The 23,040-nt window shown below is 31.2% G+C and overlaps 1 protein-coding gene, 1 long non-coding RNA gene and 1 other non-coding gene across 3 annotated transcripts; all 3 read right to left on the bottom strand.

Annotated features, from left to right (window-relative positions):
* Window positions 1–486: 486 nt before the first annotated feature.
* LOC131180335 (small nucleolar RNA R71) lies at window positions 487–593 on the bottom strand. Its single transcript, XR_009149111.1, has one exon. It is a non-coding gene; the product is annotated as a small nucleolar RNA R71 (small nucleolar RNA).
* A 13,190-nt stretch (window positions 594–13,783) lies between these two features.
* Window positions 13,784–14,725, bottom strand: LOC131180219 (uncharacterized). Its single transcript, XR_009149027.1, has 2 exons — window positions 14,482–14,725; window positions 13,784–14,387 (listed from the first exon to the last, which is right to left on the bottom strand). It is a non-coding gene; the product is annotated as an uncharacterized LOC131180219 (long non-coding RNA).
* A 1,707-nt stretch (window positions 14,726–16,432) lies between these two features.
* Window positions 16,433–18,766, bottom strand: LOC110637896 (uncharacterized). The gene is made up of 5 exons (XM_021788274.2): window positions 18,210–18,766; window positions 17,519–17,684; window positions 17,185–17,387; window positions 16,917–17,093; window positions 16,433–16,713 (listed from the first exon to the last, which is right to left on the bottom strand). Exons 1-5 carry the CDS (start codon window positions 18,390–18,392, stop codon window positions 16,627–16,629), a joined length of 816 nt encoding a protein of 271 aa, XP_021643966.2. The 5' UTR covers window positions 18,393–18,766; the 3' UTR covers window positions 16,433–16,626.
* Between the last annotated feature and the right edge of the window lie 4,274 nt (window positions 18,767–23,040).

Below are 23,040 nucleotides of genomic sequence, written 5' to 3'. Positions count from 1 at the left end.
AGAAAGGAAAAAGGCTAAAAAAAAAGCTAATATTGAAATGGGTTACATGAATCCAAGAGTGGCGATTAAGGAAGTGGTGGATGATGAGCAATATTACATTAGGCAGGGTTTAAGGCAACAAAGGAGGGTTTTGTAGGATTACATTAGGCCAATGGTGTTTGGTTCTACATTGAGCATTACAAGACCTCTGGTGCAAGCTAACAATTTTGATTTGAAGCCTGCTCTTACTCAGATGGTTCAGACTGCATGTCAATTTAGAGGGACTGTAAATAAGGATCCTAATGTTCATTTGGAGAGTTTTCTCATAATTTGTGACACATTGAAGTTTAATGGAGCATTAGAAGATGCCATTAGGTTGAGACTTTTCTCATCTCTCTAAGGGATAGAGCAAGAGCATGGTTGAATTCTTTGCCTGTTGGGTCTATTACTACATGGGAGGATTTGGTAGAAAAGTTGGTAATGTTCTTTCCTTTAGCCAAGACTATGAAGCTAAGAAATGATATCCAGATGTTTACTTAGATGGATATGGAGACACTTTATAAAGCTTGGGATAGATTCAAGGATTTGGTGAGAAGGTGTCCACACCATAGACTACCTAAGTGGTTATTGATTTAGAGTTTCTCCAATGGGTTAAATGGTCATAATAGAAGCAATGTAGACTCTGCAGTAGGAGGATCATTTTTGGGGAAGTCAATTAATGAAAGTTATGAGCTATTGGAATAGTTGGAAAATAATTACTATTAATGGCTTAATGAGAGGAACACAACAAGGAGAGCTACTACAGTTCATGAGGTTGACTCCATTACTGCAGTAAATGCTAAAATGGATTCTATTTCTAGAAGATTGGATTAGATGTCAGTAAATGTAGCTACTACTAGCACCAAGGCACCAGTTTGTGAGAATTGTGCTAGACCACATTCAACAAGGGACTGTTACATTAATGAGTCATTTTTTCAACCAGTGCAAGAGCAAGCTCAATATATAAGCAATCCTGAAAGGCAACAAAACAATCCATTTTCTAACACTTGCACCCTTATTTGGAAGAATCACCCCAAATTTTTAATGGGGAGGACAGCAGTAACAACAATAGCCTAGATATCAGAATAACACCACCTGGTTTTTCACAACCAGAAAAAAAAAAAAAACAAAGTTTGGAAATATGGCTAAGATAATTGAGAATTTTATGAATGAGACTAAGTTGAATTTTCAAAATCAGAGTCTGAAATTACAAAATCAGTAAGTTGCTATTAAGAACTTAAAGGTGCAAATAGGTAGCTTGCTATCTAGAAGGAATCAAGATAATTTTCCTAGCAACACAGAGACCAATCCTAAAAAGCAAGCTAAGGCTATTACTTTGAGGAGTGGGAAGCAACTAGAGAATCCTAAAAAGAAAGAAAAAGCAAAGGAAGTTGAAAAATAAGATGTTGAGCAAAAGGAAGAAGTACAATTGAAGGAAAAAGAGTCAGAGCCAGTAAAACCTTATAAGCCTCCTACACCATTCCCATAGAGACTTAAGCAACACTAAAAGGACAAAAAATTTATGAAATTCTTGGAGGTATAAACATACCTTTTGCAGAAGCATTGGTATAAATGCCAAGTAATGCTAAGTTTTTGAAGGATCTCTTGTCCAAGAAGAAAAGGCTAGAGGATCATAAAATAGTGATGCTAATAGAAGAATGTAGTGCAATTATCTAAAACAAGTTACCATCCAAGTTGAAGGATCCAGGGAGCTTCACTATCCCTTGCAATATTGGCAATGTGGAATTTACTAGAGCTTTATGTGATTTAGGTGCCAGTATTAATTTAATGCCTCTTTCTATTTTTAGGAAACTGAGGCTAAGAGATACAAAGCTAACTAGTGTTTCATTGCAACTGGCAGATAGATCAGTAACTTATCCTAAGGGCATTATTGAAGATGTTTTGGTCAAGGTGGATAAGTTTATCTTTCCAATGGACTTTGTGGTGTTAGATATGGAAGAGGATAGAAAAGTGCCATTGATTTTGGGGCACCCATTCCTTGCAATTGGTAAGGCACTCATGGATGTCCATAAAGGTAAACTTATGCTTAGAATGGGGCAAGAAGAGGTAACATTCAATGTTTGTCATTCTATTAAACATCCCATCGATAATGATGAATGTTATAAGATGAATATTATTGATGAATGTGTGTATGAGATGATTAATGTTGTGAAAATTGATGATAAGATTGCTTATATTGAGGAAGATTTGTGTTTGGATGCTATTCAAGATGTTGAGTGTGATTGTGTGCATGATATTAGATGTGAAGTTGTGAATAATGTTGAGATAGGATAAGAAAAAGTGGAAGAAAATTTTGTTCTCAATCTGGAATTGAAATTACTCCCAAGTCATCTTAGATATACATTATTAGGAGAAATTTCAACTTTTCCTGTGATTATTTATTCAAATTTGAATATTGAGCAAGAAAACAAACTTTTTGCATGTTTTAAAACAACATAGGACTGCTTTGGGATGGTCTATATCTAATATTAAGGGTATAAGTCCTAGTTTTTGTACGCATAAGATTTTAACAGAAGAAAATTATAAGCCTTCAATTGAAAATCAAAGTAGGTGAAATCCCAATGCAAACGAGGTAGTGAGAGCTGAGCTTATGAAATTGTTGGATGTTGGAATTATATATCATATATTTGATAGCAGTTAGGTGAGTCTAGTTTAGGTGGTTCCTAAGAAAGAGGGAATGACAATGGTGAAAAATGAGAAAAATGAATTAATTCCTACTAAAATTGTTGCGGGATGGCATGTTCGTATTGATTATAGGAAATTGAATAAAGCCACCCATGAGGATCTTTGTCTATTGCCATTCATAGATTCAATGCTTAAGAGATTTTCTGGTTATCATTTCTATTATTTTCTTGATGGATATTCTGGTTATTTTCAAATTTCTATTGCACTAGAGGATTAAGAAAAAAAATCACATTCACATGCCCCTATGGGACTTTTGCATATAGAAGGATGCCATTCGAGTTATGTAATGCACCCGCAACATTTCAGAGATGTACGATAACAATTTTTTCTGACATGTTTGAGAAATTTATTGAAATTTTTATGGATGATTTTTTCTATTTTTGGACCTTCTTTTGAACTTTGTTTGGCTAACCTTTCCTAAGTTTTGCAGAGATATAAAGAAACTAATCTAGTATTGAATTGGAAGAAATGTCATTTTATGATCCAAGAGGGGGTGATTTTAGGCCATAAAATTTCAGTAAGATGTATTTAAGTAGATAAAGCCAAGGTGGAATTAATTGAAATATTACCTCTACTAACATTGGTGAAAGGAGTAAGAAGTTTTCTTAGGCATGTGGGCTTCTATAGGAGATTTATAAAGGATTTTCTAAAATCACAAAGCCTCTTTGCAATTTGTTACCTAAGGATGCACCGTTTGAATTTACTGATGAAAGTTTAACTGCTTTTGACAGGCTAAAGAAAGAGTTAATTTTAGCTCCTATCATTACTGCACCGGATTGGAGTTTGCCATTTGAGCTAATGTGTGATTTAAGTGATTTTACAATTAGAGCAATACTGGGGCAAAGAAAGGAGAATAGACTTTATGTGGTGTATTATGCAAGTAGAACTCTCAATGATTCTCAGCTGAATTATGCCACAACAGAAAAAGAGATGCCAGTTATTGTTTTTGCTTTTGATAAATTTAGATCATATTTAATTGGGGCAAAAACTATAGTTTATACTGATCATTCTGCAATTAAGTACTTATTTCAGGAAAAAGAATGCTAAACCAAGACTAATTAGATGGGTACTTCTTTTGTAAGACTTTAACTTAGAAATTAGAGATAAGAAAGGAGCAAAAAATCTTGCAGCAGATCATTTGTCTCGATTTGAGGTGGGAGAGCAAGAAGAGAAATCTGAGGTACCCATAAATGAATCATTTTCTGATGAGCAATTAATGGTAATAATCTCATCTATCACTCTTTGGTATGCTGATTTTGTGAACTATTTAGCATGTGGGATACTTCCTCTTGATGTGAGTTATCAATAGAGAAAAATTTTTTTTGCATGATGTCAAATTTTATTTTTGGGAGGATCTTTACTTGTTTAAATATTGTTCAGATCAATTGATTAAGTGTGTTCCAAATAATGAAATAAATAGTGTGATTAATCATTGCCATTCATTAGAGTGTTGGGGTCATTTTGACTTACCAAAATAGTTGCTAAGATATTACAATCTAGTTTTTATTGGCAAAATATGTTTAAAGATGTTTATGCTTTTTTTGCTTCTTGTGACCGATGTCAAAGAACAGGTAATATTTCTAATAAGCATGAAATGCCTTTGACAAATATCTTAGAAGTTGAATTGTTTAATGTCTGGGGTTTAGATTTTATGGGTCACTTTCATGCTTCTTATTCTAATCGTTATATGTTGGTGGCAGTTGAGTATGCATTTAAATGGGTTAAAGCCATTGCTTTTCCAACGAATGACTCCAAAAGTGTATTGAGATTTTTAAAGAAATACATTTTTACGTACTTTTACAGATGGTGGTAAGCACTTTTGCAATAAATATTTGGACTCTTTGCTAACTAAATATTGTGTTACTCATCATATAGGTACACCATATCATCCTCAAACAAGTGGTCAAGTGGAGGTTTCTAACAAAGAGCTCAAAAGAATTTTGGAGACCATAGTGAAAGCTTCAAGGAAAGATTGGTGTACGAAATTAGATGATGCACTGTGGGCCTACAGGACTGCATATAAGACACCGATTGGAACATCTCCATATCGTCTGGTGTACGGTAAAGCTTGCCACTAAGCTGTAGAATTGGAGCATAGGGCCTATTGGACAATAAGGTTCTTGAATATGGATGCAAAAGTTGCTGGAGAAAAAATGTTACTTTAGTTAAATGAATTGGAAGAATTTCACCTCCATGCTTATGAGAATGCGAAAAATTATAAGGAGCAGACCAAGAGATGGCATGACAAGCATATTCTGAGAAGAGAATTTCATGTCGATTAGAAGGTTCTATTATACAATTCTCACCTACGGTTGTTTCCAGGAAAGCTTAAATCAAGATGGTCAGGACCTTTTGAGGTGGTTCAAGTATTTCCATATGGTGCAATGGAGGTAAAAAAAAATGGTGATAAAACCTTTATAGTGAATGGTTAGAGCTTGAAAGTGTACATGGAGATAGATTTTGAGCAAATGAAAATGGCTTGGTTGCTAGATTGAAGTGAAGAGAAAAATAGTCAAGCTAAAGACCTAAAATAAGCGCTCTTGGGAGGCAATCTAAGCAAAAAATTTTGATATCTTTTCCTTTTGTCATTTTTTTTTAAAGTTTTGTTCATATTTGGTTGCATTTAGTTTTAGTTTAATTTTAGTTGAATTGTTTTCCCAAATTTTGATTGGCATTGTCTTCTTTTGGTTTTAGTTATAGAAGAAGAAAAAGAAAAGAAGAATGCTTAGGGTTAACAAAAAAAAGAATGGAAGGTTAAGTTTGGTGGAAAAAAGGGAAAAGGTACGCATTGAAGGGGAGTGACCTTAATCTTTTATTGCCTTAATAAATTTCATTGTGTCCATAATTATGTCATTGAGAAGTAAATTCTTGATTTTAGTGTTATTGCAATTTGATGCATACTTGTGCTTAATGGATAGTTGTGAAGTTGAATTGTGTTATTTTGTTAGGCAAATGTGAAGATGCAATTTTGGTGTATGGTTTTATTTTAGTGTCATATTGCATTAGAGCCACATTTTGCATTGAAATGAAGTGAAGTAATTTTTTTAGCAGTAAACTTCATGGCTAGGTGGGAGTTAGTCATGGGAAGCAATGGAACTCATTGTCTAAGACTCATTGTCTAAAAAGGTTTGAAATTAATTTGTAAAGAAAAAAATTTTTTCATGAGAAATAGTAGAGGTTATGGCTTCATGTGAGTTTGCAAGAGATTTCATGGTTAGGCATGAGCTTTTCTATTCAAATGTGATTGAAATTGTTATATTTTTCTTCATGGGGTTGTAGAGGCCATGGCTGGATGTGAGAATGCTCCTAGGCACATGCTTGGCCATGAACCATTTCATTCCAAGCCATGAGATTCACATTTTTCATTTAATGCATGGCGTGTGTTTATGGGTAGTAGATCACATGGCTAGGTGTGAGAATCACCCTAGGGTGCATGGCCAGCCAGTTACCTCTCCATGCTTGGCCATGAGCAATTTTTCACTCCAAGCCATGCTTGTCCTCTTCCTTTTGCAATAGTTCTTTTATTTTCTTGTGTTTTCATTCGTCCATTTCACTTCACCTCAAGCCATGTGATTTTATTTTGTCTTATTATGCATACTTTTGGTCAATAACATCTTCTTTTCTGCTCAAGAACAACACACACTTTTCTTTCTTACTTCATACACATTTTCACTTTACTCCATTGTAGGTCCACTCTTGCACTTCCATATCTATGGCATAGGCTTCTTTGTTTAGCCATTGAGGACAATGTCTTTGACAAGTTTGAGGATAAATATTTTATTTTATTTTTATTATTTTGTTTTATTTTTGCACATAATTTTTTTTTGTTTTGTTTTATAAAATATGATTGTAATTTTGATTAAGAAATTTAGAAAAAAATAATTTTTGCCATTGTAGTTTTTAATTATTTTAATCTAAGTTCAAGAGTTAAATCTGTAGTTTAGTTATTTTAGATTTGTGATGTACTTAAATGAGATTCTATGCAATCAATGATTATATTTGTTTTGCCAACCTTGCATGTTTATTTTATTTTGTCTATGGAAATGAAGTGTGGATAATGTGTTTAGGAGATGAATTAAGCCAAAAAAAAATTTTTTTAATGTGAGAATTAATAAATTATTCTGAGTGGATCATGCTTTGATTTTAATTGATATTCCTTCTTTTGATGTATATAGTTATACATTAAAAAAAGAGAGAGCAGCAAAATAAAGTTGCACATCTACTCCATTAGTTCGAGTTATAAGTAACCAAGAACATTAATGAGCCTCATGTTTGTTTTTGAGTCAAATAGTAGCTTGGATTATGAGTATGCAAAGCACCTTAAATTTGTGATTGCTGAGTAACTGGGTGCCTTCATGACCAATATTGGTATTTGCATAAAAAGGCAAATGACGATATAAGGAAGAGTGCCAAAATGTTATTCATAAAAAATAGTGTAAATAAATAAAGAAATAAGGAGGGAATTGAAAATTAAGGTTTTGCATGTTTTGATTCATGATGATTGGTTGATTTTCATTTCTATTTTATTTTGTTTGTGCTTTTTAAATCTCCTAGGAATACTATCTCATTAATGGAAATATACTTATGAAATTACATGTCTAGTTGGAATGTAGAGTTTAATTGCTTTATTGAAATTTAAAGGAAGCAAAATGATTATTAATTATATAGAGTTTTATTTCAGTATGAACAGGTTGAAATGATTAAAATGTGGAATTTAATTTTTGAATTTTTTATTGAGATGATTAAATTATAGCATTTGGGTGGAATTATTCTTTTCTGATTAGATTTATTAAATTTGCAACCATATTTTGAAATATTTGGGGTTTATAAAATCTCTTATTTATGCTTTATATGTTTTTTTTTACTTGGGAACAAGCAAAATTTCAAGTTTTGAGGGTATTTCATATATAGTATTTTTATAGAGTAAATTTTATAAATTGATGTAAATATTTAGTCTCTTAATGATTTTTTTTTATTTATATTCTATAGTTAATTATGTTAGAAGTGAATTTATTTTATCTTATTGAAATTCATCTATTTTGTGCAAGAATTGGTAAAAATTGGAGAGAAGTTTAATTTGGGCTGAAGATCTCACCCTCAACCATGAGTTTCACATGGTTTGTTATGGGATTGAAGAGTTTACATGGCTTCTTGTGGGATGGTAATAGGGCGCATGGTCAGCCAAGAGATTACCTCCTACATGCATAGTTGGCCATGAGATGGTCTTTTGATGGTATTTTTCATCTAATAGATTTTTGACACCTCATAAAGTGTGGGGGAATAATCCAAAAGAGAGAGTTGTTGGAAATTTGAGCTAGAGAGAAGAGGAAGGGACCTTTTTCTTGGAGGAGAGGGGGATCCAAACACTCTAGTTTTTAATTTTGAGCTAGAGAAAGGCTTGGGAGGAAGAATTGAATGAGATTGGAGCAAGGATTTCTCATCAAGTTTTCAAACTTCTAGAGTTTTTTCTTCTCTTTTCTTTCCCTTAAATTTTGTTTGGAAATTAAATTGTTATTGCTATGTTTAAATACAATTTTGTTAATGTTGTTTTTAGTTTTGACATTATAAGTGGCTAGATTTTTTTTTTTTTTAGCTAGGAATTTGATGTAGCCTGACTTGATTTAATATCTAGATTTTGATCTAATTTTCTTTACTTTGTTAATAGTTGTTATTTTTTAGTTTAATGCTTTTGAGCATTTTGGCTAAATACTTGAATGATTTTAGATTTATAATCTATGGCTAGAAAACATGATTATGAGTTTGATTTAATAATAACTATCATAGATTTCAATTAAGAGTGAAAACTAAGATTGAGTCTATAAGATTTTGTTGAAATAGTCTTTTTCTTAATACTCTAATTAATTGAGTAATTCTCTATTAGGAAATAGGTGTTAATTCATTAATTAGAAAGTTTGATGATGCCCATAAGGGATTATTAAATGTTTTTTATTATTAACCCTTACAAGAGTAGTTAAAATTGATTATTATAAAAAAATTCATTAAAATTAATTATTGGGTCAAGTGAAATCAATATCTCTAGCCATTTTTATTTGAATTTAAACCCAAAGTTTTCATTACTTTTATTAGTTAATTTTTAATTTTAGTTAATTTCATATTTAGTTCAATTTTAATTTTTTAAATTTAATCTAATTTAATAGTCTAGATATTAGTAAAATTAACATAAATTTTGATAATTAAAGATAATTATCGTGAGAATAATACTTTACTCACTCTTTATGACTTAAACGAATTCGTGCACTTGCGGACAAGTATCAGTATTAAACATCAAAAAATGCAATTTCATCACAAACAAGAGATCCTTCATCTTGTTTCTCCAGATGTGGTAATTTGTACCATTTAAATTAATAATCTTGATTGTCTTTGCCTCCATCTTTGCAATACTCTAGGCAAAAACTGGCAGCTCTGATACCAATTGTTGGGATTAAAACTCTAATATCACTTGTTGGGTCAAAGTTTTGATACCATTTGCAGTGGAAATTAAATATCGCAATAATAATTAATAAAAATAACACACAAATTTAACGTGGTTCACCCTAAATTTTAGGCTATGTCCACGGGCCAAACTCCGAATAAATCTTCCACTATTACAAATAGTAAATACAAATAGAGTTTTAGAAATAAGAATAACCCAAAAATAGTGATACTCAAAGTGTTTCCCAAAAACCCACAATAATTTCCACATTATTTTTTTCATTTCCCTTTTTGGGAAACTTTCCTAAAGCCTCATACAAACTCTCTCTCAATTTCCTCAAAGCTACAAGTTTTGGATTACCCTTCAGGAATTTGAGCTGCTGAAGGTGGTTGAGTTATTACTCATTTAGAAGCAAAGGAATAAAAATTTAAATTAAATTTTCTATTCCAAACTACGTACCACCAATTTTCTAAACATCTAAAAATACATGTAATCTTGAATTGCGTATTACCAATTTGCATGCTATTGAACTTTGTGGTAGTTATAAACTTTCTTTTTTTTTTTTTTTTAAGAATTTGGCAGCCACAATTTCATAGTGGGTGCCCTCCACGAGGAAGGACCACTTCCCAACATTAACTTCATAATTAAATAAAAATAGTATAAAACAATAGACTTTTACATAAAAATATAAGCTATTAAAACCTTTCAAATTAATAAAATTATATACATTAATAATTAGGGATAACTGCCAATAATAAAAAAAAAAAAAAAAAAAAAAAACTTGAACTTTCAAAATTTTTGCAATTTTACTCTAAAATTTGACAATTGCCAATTAAATCCTAAACTTGAAAGGAGTTACAATTGTACCCTACCATTTGTTGCACTGTTAATAGGGCAACAATGTGCCACATAAGACGCCAACTCAATTCCATGTCAACTAGGGATAATTGCAAAAAAAAAATGAACTTTTCAAATTTTTGCAATTTTACCCCAAACTTTAAAAATTATCAATTAAACCCTAAACTTTGAAATGAGTTATAATTGCACTCTATTGTTTGTTGCACCGTTACAAAGGGGCAACGGCGTGCCATATAAGATGCCAGCTCAGCACCACGTCAATCACTACTAATTGATTTCCTAACCCCTAAATTACCCACTAAATCCTAGTGGACATTTGAAGTCACCTATATAGATCTTTCTATATATGGCTACCATATTACTATCTTGAAATGGTAAGAACCCAGCAAGAAGAACAAAGAGAATAACACCACAAGACCAGAGATCTACTTTAGGACCATTGTACACTTTCTTCCTAATAATCTCCGATGCAACATAGGTTGATGTGCCGTAGGTAGTGTGTAACAAATCATTTTTCTTCAAGTGCTCAAAGGAGGCACTAAGCCCAAAATCTATAACCTTAAAGTTGCCATCTTCATCAAGAAGAAGATTTTCTGGCTTCAAATCGCAATGATAAATACCGCAATTGTACAAAAATCGATAGCAAATATCAACTGCTAGAAATGACAGCAATTTCCCTCTTGATTTGCTCCATCATACAGACCTTAATCACCTTGTCTTTGCTGACCATCTTCATCGCCACGCTCTCTTTCTCATCTATAAATTGCAAGCGTGGTAGACCTTAGCTAAAGACCGAGCACGTATCCCCCATGGAACAAAGTCAAGTGACCATCTCTGTGCCTTTCTGCCATGGATATACGAAAGAGAGAGAGAGAGAGAGAGAGAGAGAGAGAGAGATTTGCTATAGAGACAAGATTTTATTCTAAAAGGATATGAGATAAGGAGGTGAAAGTAGTGAAACAAGAAATTCTGAGAAAAAGATTAAAAATGGGCGAGCTTGTGCAATCTTGTGGATTAGTAGTGGTTGACATGGAGCTAAGTTGGCATCCTAAGTGGCTTACCGTTAGCCCCTTTAACGATGTAATAAATAGTAGAGTGCAATTGCAACTCCTTTCAAAGTTTAGGGTTTAATTGGTAATTTTCAAAGTTTAGAGTAGAATTATAAAAATTCGGAAAGTTTAGGTTTTTTTGGCAATTATCCTTGGTTGACATGGCATTGAGCTAGCGTCTTACATGGCACACCATTACCCCATTAACGACACAAGAAACAAGAATGTATAATTACAACTATTTTCAAAGTTTAGGTTTAATCGATAGTTTTTAAAATTTAGGATCAAATTACAAAAATTTGGAAAATTCAGGTTTTTTTTTTATTTACAATTATTCTAATAATTAATATATAAATAAAAGAGTTAAAAATAATTAAATTAATGATTAAATTAAATTTTAGAGGGATTAATTATTATGTTGATAATTTCAATTTGCTTTATTCCATTGATAATCGAATTTCTTTGAAGATAATACATTATAATATTATATGAAATAACTTAAAATTGACACTTATTTTATATTTATGAAAGAAGACTATAATTAAATAAAAGCTAGGTTGCTATAATTTATTTTATCATCATTGATCGTTCAACATTCAACATTACTAGTTTGTCAGTTTGAAGCCATTGTTGACAATAGGTTATGTTGTCTCTCATCTCACTATTTGTGGTATTTAGGAGTGTATAATTGATCAATTTGATTTTAAATTAAACTGAACCATAAAAATAAATTATCTAAATTTTATAAAATAAAAATTAAATCAAATCGAAATATTAAAAAAATTAAATTAAATCAAATTGATTCAGTTTGTCATTTTGTCACCCTCACCCTCCCTATACCACAAGTTTGGCCTTCAAACTGCAATCTGCTTTGTGCTCTAACATTTAGAATATGGACTGCCCCTGCAGTTTGACGCTTGAACCATAAAAAACATACGGTCTGACCTTACACCGCAAAAACGTGCAGTTTGATGCCCAAACCACAATTTGGCCTTGCGGTGTAGCTTCTATACCGCAGTTTGCCCAAGCCTGACGAAACTTTGACTTCTTATTGAGGCTAAGATCAAACTTTGGCCATTATTGCACAAAGATCAGTTCAATTCATTTAGTTTATTTATTTTTTTACTAAATCAACCATATTGAATTAAAGAATGAAAATTGTTAAAAATAATAATCGAAACAAAACTAAGAAAACGAATTGAAAAATTGAAACAGATCAATTTAATTTAATTTTTCAGTTAAAAATGAAAACTACTCAATCCTAATTATATCTTACACTTAAAAAGGGTCAAGAAGCTTTAAGGCTTCATTTAACATTGAATTTCAGGATATAAAAAGGTACTTTTTAGAAAAAAAAAATATTTTAAATGTTATTAAAAAAATAATTTGAAAAAAGTTGTTTTATCATTTTTAATGTTTTTACCATGATTTTGAAACCTTAACCAATTCGATTGATCAAACTGTGAAAACTGTGAACAGATTCATTAAACAGTTTGATTCACTCTTAAAACCCACATATCACCAAAAAGGCAAAAACTTAGCATATCGATCAATTATTTGTCGACCAATTCAACTCGTTGCGAGTTTAATGGGTCGAGCAGGTTTTCATTATTATTTTTACATTCAGCCAATTTAATCAAATGACACTATTTTGTTAAACTTTCTTTCAAAAGACCAAAAAATATAGCTTAAGTTCTCTTTTTTTTATTTTTTTTGTCGTTTTGTTAAACCTTTATGTCCAAAAGATCAAAGGATGCAGCTTAAGTTCTTAGCCCTTTTCTTCTTTAATTTTGAGACTGTTATTACATTGTACTAACTTATTTTGAAATTAATTTATATCGTCAATTATATTAAATTTATTTTTTTAATTAAATATGATGTAAACCATAATTTGTAGAAATTTCTATTGAACGTGGTGATTTGTATTAGTTAATAACATTATTATATAGAATTTAATGCTGTGGTCCGATCCAACTTTAGTTATACATTAAACCCTTGATACTCTGTCTTTACTGATTTGTAAACCGATCTGATTCTGAAATCCATAGTTTTTATTAGGGGTGTACAATTTTAATTCGGTTCAAAGTCTGCTTAAGAGCTGAAACCGAACTGAAATTTCAGTATAATTTTATTTTAGTTCTTCATTATTTCAATTTTGATTCGATATAGTTCTTAGTTCTTCGGTACTGGTACTGTTCTCGATTCTTAAAATAATTTTATATAATTATTTTCTTAAAAAAATTCATATTTGATTTAACATTCAAGTTTTAAATTGAATTATTAATACATAATATATCATATAATATATATTTTACCTATTTTTAAATTGTACAATTCTTAACTATAAAGTGTATTTATAACTTAAAATTAAATATATTATATAATATAGTAGTATAAGTATATATAATATATATTTTAAATATTTATTAATTATATAATATTTAATTATAAGATACAAATATAATTATGAATTAATATATATAATAATATATTTATAATTAAGAAATATAAAATAATTTAATATATTTATAATTAAAATTATTAAAAAATATAAAAAAATAAAATATAATATTAAATTAAAATTTAATTAATTTATATATATATAATTAAATTTTTGAGAACCGTATATAATTCTAATTTTTATAACTACAACATCAATTTTTATACTCTCTTATTAATATATTCAAAAATTATTCTCAACAAAAATAATAGCATTGAAAAAAAAAAAAAACTGTAAATAGTTGTTTTACTCTCTCCCTCGTTCAAACCGTTTCACGATTTACTACTAGGTACAACTTGTCCCTTTCTGATTTGAGATACAATAATTATGCCTTAAATCTCTCTCTCTCTCTCTCTCTCTCTCTCTCTCTCTCTCCATCTTTGACTCCCCCACCACCCCCTCTTTTCTGTCTCATCAACTCGATCATCCAAGTCTCACAAACAAGAAGAAAATGCTTCAAAGACAAGGAAGAAAAGACAACCTTCGTATTATTGTAGATAATCCACGACGAAGACACCATTTTGGCGTACAATTACGGCAAATTAGCTCCTCCTTTCACCCTCATGAAAATTGTAATTGAGAAAAGCTGAATCAGGAAATTCCTATGCAATTTCGCTACAATTTCATGTAGATATATTGGGTACATTCCTTTAGGAAAAACTTTTGTAGAATAAGCAAGGATAGAAAATTTGCCGAAACTAGATGTAAATATCAGACATTGCAAAACTAGCAAAGAAAAGGAAAAGGTAAGGGAAGATTTTAGTTACCATATACTATGTCGACAAATTCTAGCAATCCATCGGGAGGCCTTCTGCAAAAGAATCTACTGGCGAGGGACATTAATGGACTACATTAGGACCTTGTAAGCTTAGGAATTTAAAATTAAAAAAAAAAAAAAAAAAACGCTGAAAGCTCACCTGTAATCATACTACATTAAAACCTTGATCTGGGATCCGATTATGCCCACTCCTCCGTCGGGCAGTGAAATCCTGAATCCAGAGAGGAGAATCATCTGCTATCTCCTTCATCTACATTCCCTTCATTTTCGTTTGAATCACCAAGCTATATTTGGCATTATTGAGGAGGTGCGATGGGTTGGGTTTGTAGGAGGGGGAAAGCAATATGTAGTGGGAGAACGGCATGCAGAAGAGGGATGAGTAGGGGTGGCCATGGTTCAGGAATTGTCGGTTCCGGTTCAAACCTGAACCAAATCGTCATGGGATAGTTTGGAAGACGGTTCCTGAACCGTCGGTTTTGGTTCGAACTTCTGTTTAAAATGATTAAAAGGATAGTTTAAAAAATGACAATTCAAAACGGTTTGGAGGACGGTTTAAAAGCGGTTTATGAGCAGTTTAAGAGCGACTTTAAGGAAAAAAATTAGAGAAAAAATTTATTGATTTGAAATTTAAGTTATATTTGTAAAAATATTTTAATTTTTCTTAGAAATCTTTCAATCAAAATAAAATAAGAAAAAAAATAATAAAAATAACTTATTTTTTAAAAAAAAATTAATAAACAAAGACTTGAACTTATTAAAAAATTAGAGATGAAATTAATTTAAAAAAAATTAGAAAAATGTGCATGAACTTAATTTTGCCTATGTATCCCTTTAGAATTTAGAAGAATCAAAATTTTCAGTTATAAGTTGAGAGAAGAGAGATTGAGGTGGTTTGATCATATGAAGCATAGACATAGGAAAGCTCCAGTTAGACAAGTGGAGCACATTGGGTTAGAGGATAGAAAGAAAATAATAGGTAGACCTAACTGACTTGGAGAAGAATAGTACGACATGCATTTCCGAGGATTTAACTAAAAATTATTTAAAGTGGTGAAAGAGAATCCATATAACCAATCCCAATAAATTTTTTGGATAAAAGGTTAGTTAAATTGAGTTCAGTTGAGTATTAAAAAATCATAAAAGAAAAAAAAATCAAAATAGAGGGTATTAGAAATTTTATTAAAAATATAAAATAATAATAAAATAATTGAGATAGTATTAAAAATTTCAGTGAGCATATAAAAAAATAAAGTGAGGGAATTGTGAAAGTACTGATAATTAAAAAGAGTGTAAAAAATAATTATTTAAAAAATTTGAGAGAAATTGAAAGAATATTAAGAATTAAAGAGAGTAGAGAATAATTGTGTAGAGAATTATATATATATATATATATATATATATATATATATATATATATATATAAATTAGGAGTGGAGTGAGTTATTTATTAAATTTTTTTAGTATTTAAATTACCGATTTCGTCCGGTTCAGAATTATCGGTTCAATCCGATTCAGAATCGCTGATTCACGGTTTCTAAAAATTATGAACCTGAACCAAACTGTAGAAAGACAATTTCGATCCGATTCAAAACTTGTTCTGATTTTGACCAATTTCAGTCTAATTTTGATCGAGCTGATTTCAATTCGATTCTGATTCAAAACCAGACCGTAGCCACCCCTAGGGATGAGAGGGGCAAGAGAAAAAGGCATGGGTGAACACGCAGGAAAGGCAATTTAGTCTTTTCAATTATTGACTAATGACTAAATTGAACGTAGAGACGACATGGTTGACGAAAGCAAAACTGAGAGAAGAAAATAATTAATAATATCAAAATATAAAGATTAATTTAGCCGTGAAAATACAACAGTTCTTTCCGCTGGCACTAGCAGAAAACTCTAAATTTGATAATTGATGTTTCATGATAACAATTTTGCTGCTCTACAGTGTTTCTACAGCTTAAGATTTGAGAACAAAAAAATGGGTGGTGCTTGCATCATAAATTTAAATCAAAAGAAGTACCCATGCCCTCACAAAGAGAGTGAGCTTGAAAACCAAGTCAGCACTCAAATTCGGTTAAGAAAAAAAAAAATTCAAGCAAACTGCTAAATTTTATTTGGCCTGAATTATACATATAACTTCTAACTTTAGTACAATCAGGTGTAAAACTTAATATTTTTCATTAACTCCTAGTAAAATGGAGGAAAAAAAACTCAACAAGAGGGGGAAAAAGAATACATCACGTATAGAGGAACAGTAAATTACATGATGATAACCAAAATAACCTCAACATATGTCCGGATTAAAGAACCCGGGAATAGAGCTACTTTGTTGTGCCCTTTGAAGATGAAGTTTCAATGCATAGTTGTTTAGCTGCAGTAGAACAACAATAAAACCATCAGTTCTCATCAAGCATTCAAGCATCCTCACCACCAAATCCACTCACAAATGAAAAGCTTATAAGAATGGTAACCTCCTGTAATATTATTTAGATTCTGGTTTTCTCATTGAACCAAAATGAGAAATCAGACCAACTAGGTTCCACAGGTAAAAGATAATAGCTTCCAGGCAATTACCTCTAAACTTCGGATTTGCTCTTGGTACTGATTTAACAAAAGCTTTAAGTTTTGCACTTCCCTTGTCTTCTCCTCTTGTTCCACATTACGTTCGTACTGGATGGCAACAGCTCTCTTCAAGATTTGGTTATCATTTAGTAAACTTTGAAGATGCTCCTTCATTGAAGCATCCTCTGGCTGTTTTATGGAGAAATAATCGATGTACCATATATTAATAAGCTATTTGGTAACCAGGAAAAAAAAAATTACAAGTGAAAATATGGATTACCAGTTCTGTTGCCCGGGACTGAGCAGTTATACTTCTTTCAAAAGCTTCTAAAACTTGAGCAGCACGTCTCCTAGCATCATCCAGATCTGCTGCTTTCATCATCTCCTGCACAAATTGATCCACCCACTTCGGGCCATCTACAACATTTTCATAATCACTGCTCGTTTTCAAATTTTCAACCTCTTCTTCTGACATTTGATGACCTGAAATATACAGGAAAGGAAAGCATGAGAAGATAGCCCAATCCAAAGCCAGAGATAGATTAACCATCAAAAACGCATAACTTGAATTAAACCTTGCAGATAAAAAATGCATTAGTTATTTAACAACTTACAAGTAGCAGTGCTTAAAGCAGGAACAGCATCACAATTTCCAATCGTAGCTGACTCAAAGCTCTGTGATTTATTTCTATCCACATCATCACCAAATGAAAATTTCATTAAAGTCTGAATTGCATCATCAATCTTATTGTTGTGGTTCCTGTAAACAGTTTTTACCAACTAAATAAAGAAAAAAGGGGAAAAAAATATAATTAGACAATTCAATATTACATGAACTGATTCTTCTTAAATATGAAACACAATCCAAGTTCATCATTCATAGTTTCATACTCTATTACTGAATTAGGATAAGAGTCCAATCAAGTCATTCATCTAACTACAAAAGGTTTCAGAAACAGCTAAAGTGAAAAAGTAAAAACAAATATTGTCAATTAAGTGTCACTACATAAAGCATCCAGAACAAGAAATCACATGAGACATGAAAACCAAGGATTAAAAAATAATAATAATAATTAAATGAATCCCAAGTATAATCAAATACTTAGATCAAACTTGGCAATTAGCCCCATTATTCTCAAGATTACATTAAATACGAAGTAAAGTGCAACAGTTCATAGCTTTCAAGAAAGATCAAGAATCGAGATAGAAATTAGAATTGACTATACAATTATAATAATTTGAGAATTCCATCAATTAAACAAATTACAAGAATGAAAAAGATAACTATTAAACATTGAAATGCACCTCAGGATCCAAAGCAGGGAACATTTGCAACAAAGTAAATACGGTGTCCTCGGATCCGGACCCAAATTCAGGGGATCGGGTAGGTGACCGAAAATTAGAACACCTGGATCTCTTAGCCGACGAAGATGAGGATCCGAAGATTTCCTCAAATCCCACCCGCTTCCCGCATACCCCTGCTGACATATTGAACTTAAACCCTGGGGTTTTGTTATTATTCTTATAGTAGCCCAAAAATCTCAACCAACAATCCACCAAAAAAGGGGAAAAATAATTAAGAAAAAAAACTGGGATCTAAAAATGGAATCCAGAAATTCAATCAAATTCTATTATTTTCTAAATCTAGGGCTTAACAGAGAAGTTGCAAGAGAATAGAAGATGAGAGGTGGGGCTGAAAATTATTTTATTTGCTGATATATAGAGAGATTTTAAAACTGTTCAAGTTCACTGTAACGGCAGAGGAAAGTGAATATCATTAGAGAAGTTGAATGAACCGAAGGCTATAATAGGGAAGGAAAAGAATCTAGGTGCTTTCAGCTTTGGGAAAGAGAAGTGTGGGACCCGCTTGAGCCTGAGATCATGCACATGGATTTCTATTTTCGAGCATGGATTGTGGAGATGCCCTTTTCTTCATCCTTATTCGGTTGGCAATTTTATAATCTATTCCCAGGCTAATTTTCATTCATTATTCTTCAACTCTAGAGATTGTATATTTGATATAATACAAAATTCCTTTGATCGATTTTTAATGGAAACTATAGTCAAAAGCTGATCTAGACATGTTAGATTGGCTTTAATACAATAAAAAAATTTTCTCTCTTGATACCCGGATTTAATATTTAATCTCTCTCGCGTCATCTCATTTCTTATAAGAGTAGATTGTAATATATGTTAAAAAAACTCTATTCAATTTACCTAGATATAAGGAAAATTTTATAAATTATTAGTTTTTTATCGTTAATTTTTAAGAGTCATATTAGTTATGATTGATGTATTGGTTCACAACGCTAACGATCATATTGGTTATTATTAGTTGTGTTGGTTATGATTAGTTGTGTTGGTTTATAATGCTAACGGCTATAAACTGTTTTCCTATCTTCTATATATATGATACAGGTTCTTTGGACTAGATAATTTTTCTTTTCTTCTTCCTTTTGTTTCTGCAATTTTTATTTCAAGAAATATTAATAAGAAAACCTTTAAGAATTGTTGCTTATAGGTTTTAGTTGATTTTGTTGTATCCTCGAAGTGATTTGCCATAACTCTACAACAATATATAAAAAAAGTGGTCTCACGCCTCAAAATCAACAATAGATTTATTTTTATTTAGAGTTTGTCCCGACTGTTAATAATAATAATAATAATAATAATAATAATAATAATAATAATAATATATTAGCTCTCACATGTCAATATATGTGAATGTGAGAAAGACTTTTTTTTTTTAAAGGACACGTTTTTTTCATAAGGAACCAACACATATTTTACCCAAAGACATATCCTTTTAAACAATTACAATATTTTAATGACACATCTTTTAAATTGAAATAGTGTCTGTTGGTGATATCTATTGGCGCCTATAAATATGTAGCATCCTTTATGTTTTAAGAATTTCTAAAATGTTATCTTCCTTCTCTTATTTGATATTGCTTCTCAATTTTCTCTATCATTTTTCTACACTGAGTTATTGTGATAGAAGAAATCAAATAGTGTAAATTTGATTTTTTATTAGGTATTGTATCATGGGAATAGAATTTCTATTCAACCTTTTGTACCTAGGGGGGAAATTATTATCTTAAAGATAATTTCCTGGAAATGCCTTGCCTATAAAAATCTTCCTTCAATTTATTTCTTCATTTTCCTTTTATTCCTTTATTTTTTTTTATATTTATGCAAATATTCTATGTCAAGTTAAATATTCTACAACACCAACATTCCTTTTTCTCTCTATCTTTCTTTTCATTAACACTCTCTTTATTCTCTCCTTCTTTACAATAATAATAACAAAATTCACTAAAATCAAATAGTCCAAACACTTCAAACCAAAAATAATTAATAACAATACCAAGAAATTGAATTTTCATCCACCATTCTTTAGCTTTAGAGATTGTATATTTGATACAATATAAAATTCCTTTGACCGGTTTTCAATGGGGACTCTAGCCAAAAGCTGATCTGGACATGTTAGACTGGCTTTAACATAACAAAAAATTTTCTGCTTCTTGATTCCTGGATTTAACATTTAATCTCTCTTGTCATCTCTTTCCCTTCTCTTTCTTTCTTTTCATTAACAGTTTCTCTATCCTCTCTTTCTTTACAACAATAACAACAAAATTTACTAGAATCAAATAGTCCAAACCCCTTAAATAAAAAATAATCAACAACAAAACAAAGAAATTGAATTTCAAAGAACTCAATTTGGGCATCTGTAGTTTTAACATTAGTTTAAACATCGAGGACATGCAGCCTTAAAAATATTTAAATTAATCAACGGGCTACACATTGTGGGAGTGTTAAACACACTGCTGCAACTATGCTTTAGGCACCTAAAGGCCTCACATGCACTCTTGTACACATCACCATCGCCCATACTTAGCTTTGCTGGCTACTATCTATTTAGATTTATTAAGCAACCCATCAAAGTGCACACACCCGACCCACCATTCTCTTTAATGACCACAAATTTTTTGAGTTCTCATGCACAAAAAGAAGTTGAAAGATTGTGAATTTGATCTTATAGATTAAGAGACAAGAAATTGATTACGGAAATCAAGGACTTTTGTTTGTATTGATAAGGGATTTGGAAATATGGATTCAAGTACGAGAGTGGTGGAGTCATGCTAGAAATTAAGCATGGTCGATACTGCAACCTCTAATGAAGACAAGGTAATGCTAATTTACAAATTGGAAGAGATTTACAAGCTCTTGCGATCTTCTTATATCAGTGTCATTTGGGTCTCTGTTTGGGTCTTTATTTCGATTGGAAAATGGCTTTGTGTGGGTCTCTATGAGGGTTCTTGAGCTCACATAGGCCTTTAGGTTAATGGTACCGTGTGATTAAAAAGCTATTTGCAAGTGTTGAAGTTAAGTGTCTAAACTAGAATTGACATGAGACAATGCTAGGCTAAAGGGGAAGCTTGACGAGGGAAATAGAGATGGGTCTGTGGTGCCAAATGAGTCTACTAGTGGTGAAGATGGGAAATTCTTAGTCATGGACAATAACAGCAATCATTAGACCTCTCGAGATCCATTTCCTTACAGTAATCTTAAAGTGCACCTTGTTAAAACCCCAAAGTGCACTAATTTAGGGATGATGTTTTCTGTGATATGAATCTGGGTCCTCTAGTAGGGATGATGGATTTATTGTAAGACATGATGATTTGTTCATCTACGTTTAGATTTGCTCCTCCTTTCTACTCCTTGTGTTTGAAATTTGGATTTTTTTATAATTTTTTTTATTTTATTGTTTTTCTTATTTCTGAGTTTGATTATGAGTGGAAGGTGAGAGTGGATCTATTTGTGAAGGATTTGAAGATGCTAGTCACTATTGACAATGAGTGGTGGTCATGTTTATAGCTGAAAAGGGAGAAGAGAGGAGGGGCAAGAGAGTGTTAAAGAGATATTTTTTTTTTATTATTAGAATATTACGTGTGGCAGAAAGAGAAACTTTTTTATTCTTTTTTATTCCACCTAAGTAAGTCCATGTCAGCATTTGATCCGAACTCTCATTGGAAAGTGGTCTAAGGGACTTTAGATAGTTTTAAATTGAAGTTTGAGTACTTTTGTAATACAAATTAAAGTCCAAGAACGATGCTGATACAGCCCTTAAAGTTTAAGGATGATGAGTGAAAATTATTCCCATTCCTAACATATCAAGAGCTATTTGAGATTTTTCCACAAAGATTAAGACAATGGTTGGATATCGCCATTTTTATTAAAAAAAATACTTATAATTGACTAAAATAATTTTATATTTAATAAAGATAAATAAAGATGACAAAAAAGAGATAAATGCATTAAGGATAATAATAGATAATGGTATAATTGAGAAAAAAAAAATTAATGTTTCCTCAATTTTTAAAAGGATAAATGAAGTGAGACAAAAAAAAAAAAAATTAAAACATCACTTGAAATAGGACAGAGGGAGTATTATTTGGGGTGCATTCAATATAAGTTCAAGCTCATATGAAAATGAAAACCATTAAATCACATGTATGAAGAATTAATTAATCTAATTAATCTAGATGCAAATATTTAATCTAATGGTTATTAAGCTCATTCTCATATGAGCTCAAGCTTGCTTACAATAGCTGCACCCTATTGTTTGCTCCCAATTCGATGGAATTTTCCATATTCCTATTGTGAATTTAAATTTTATCTATATATCCATTTATTTACTAAGGTGATTTAAGATTTAGTCCTGGTTATTGTCATTATTAATAAGTCCATCATGTGTTTTTAAAAACTCATTAAAAAGTCCTTAACTTTTACCTTCATTAACTTAATGGTCATTTTTTTTTTCAATTTTAATCAATTCCATCATTTACACATTCAGAAAAGATAAAATTGCCCTTATCTTTTAGGTTATACACATCCATAAGCTTTAGTCTCTTTCCCATTTCCTCCATAGTCGGCTATTCTTCAACAAATCTATTAAACCCATTTAAAAGAAATTATTCCTTTTTTATCCAATACATAAGACCTCAGCTTTACATTTTTGTAGCATTTTCAAAGAAATCCCACTCATTATCCTTTCTCATAATGATGCGATGAAAAGCTCCATTAATACTAGCCATGCTTAACAAGAGCCACAGACTGAGATGCCCTTTAAAAT

This window comes from Hevea brasiliensis, chromosome 5 (genome assembly GCF_030052815.1).
Source record: "Hevea brasiliensis isolate MT/VB/25A 57/8 chromosome 5, ASM3005281v1, whole genome shotgun sequence".
In the NCBI taxonomy this organism is placed as follows: domain Eukaryota; kingdom Viridiplantae; phylum Streptophyta; class Magnoliopsida; order Malpighiales; family Euphorbiaceae; genus Hevea; species Hevea brasiliensis.
The sequence above is the reverse complement of the archived record's forward strand: the minus strand, read 5'-3'. Positions and strand labels throughout refer to the sequence as shown.

Excerpts from the sequence above, each read along its gene's own strand:
- LOC110637896 (XM_021788274.2), bottom strand. The coding sequence starts at position 18,392 with ATGTCAGCAGGGGTATGCGGGAAGCGGGTGGGATTTGAGGAAATCTTC. Across the intron at positions 17,094-17,184 it reads AGTCCCGGGCAACAGAACTG|CCAGAGGATGCTTCAATGAA; the intron begins GTAATCCATATT and ends TCCATAAAACAG. Across the intron at positions 16,714-16,916 it reads AGCAAATCCGAAGTTTAGAG|CTAAACAACTATGCATTGAA; the intron begins GTAATTGCCTGG and ends GTTCTACTGCAG.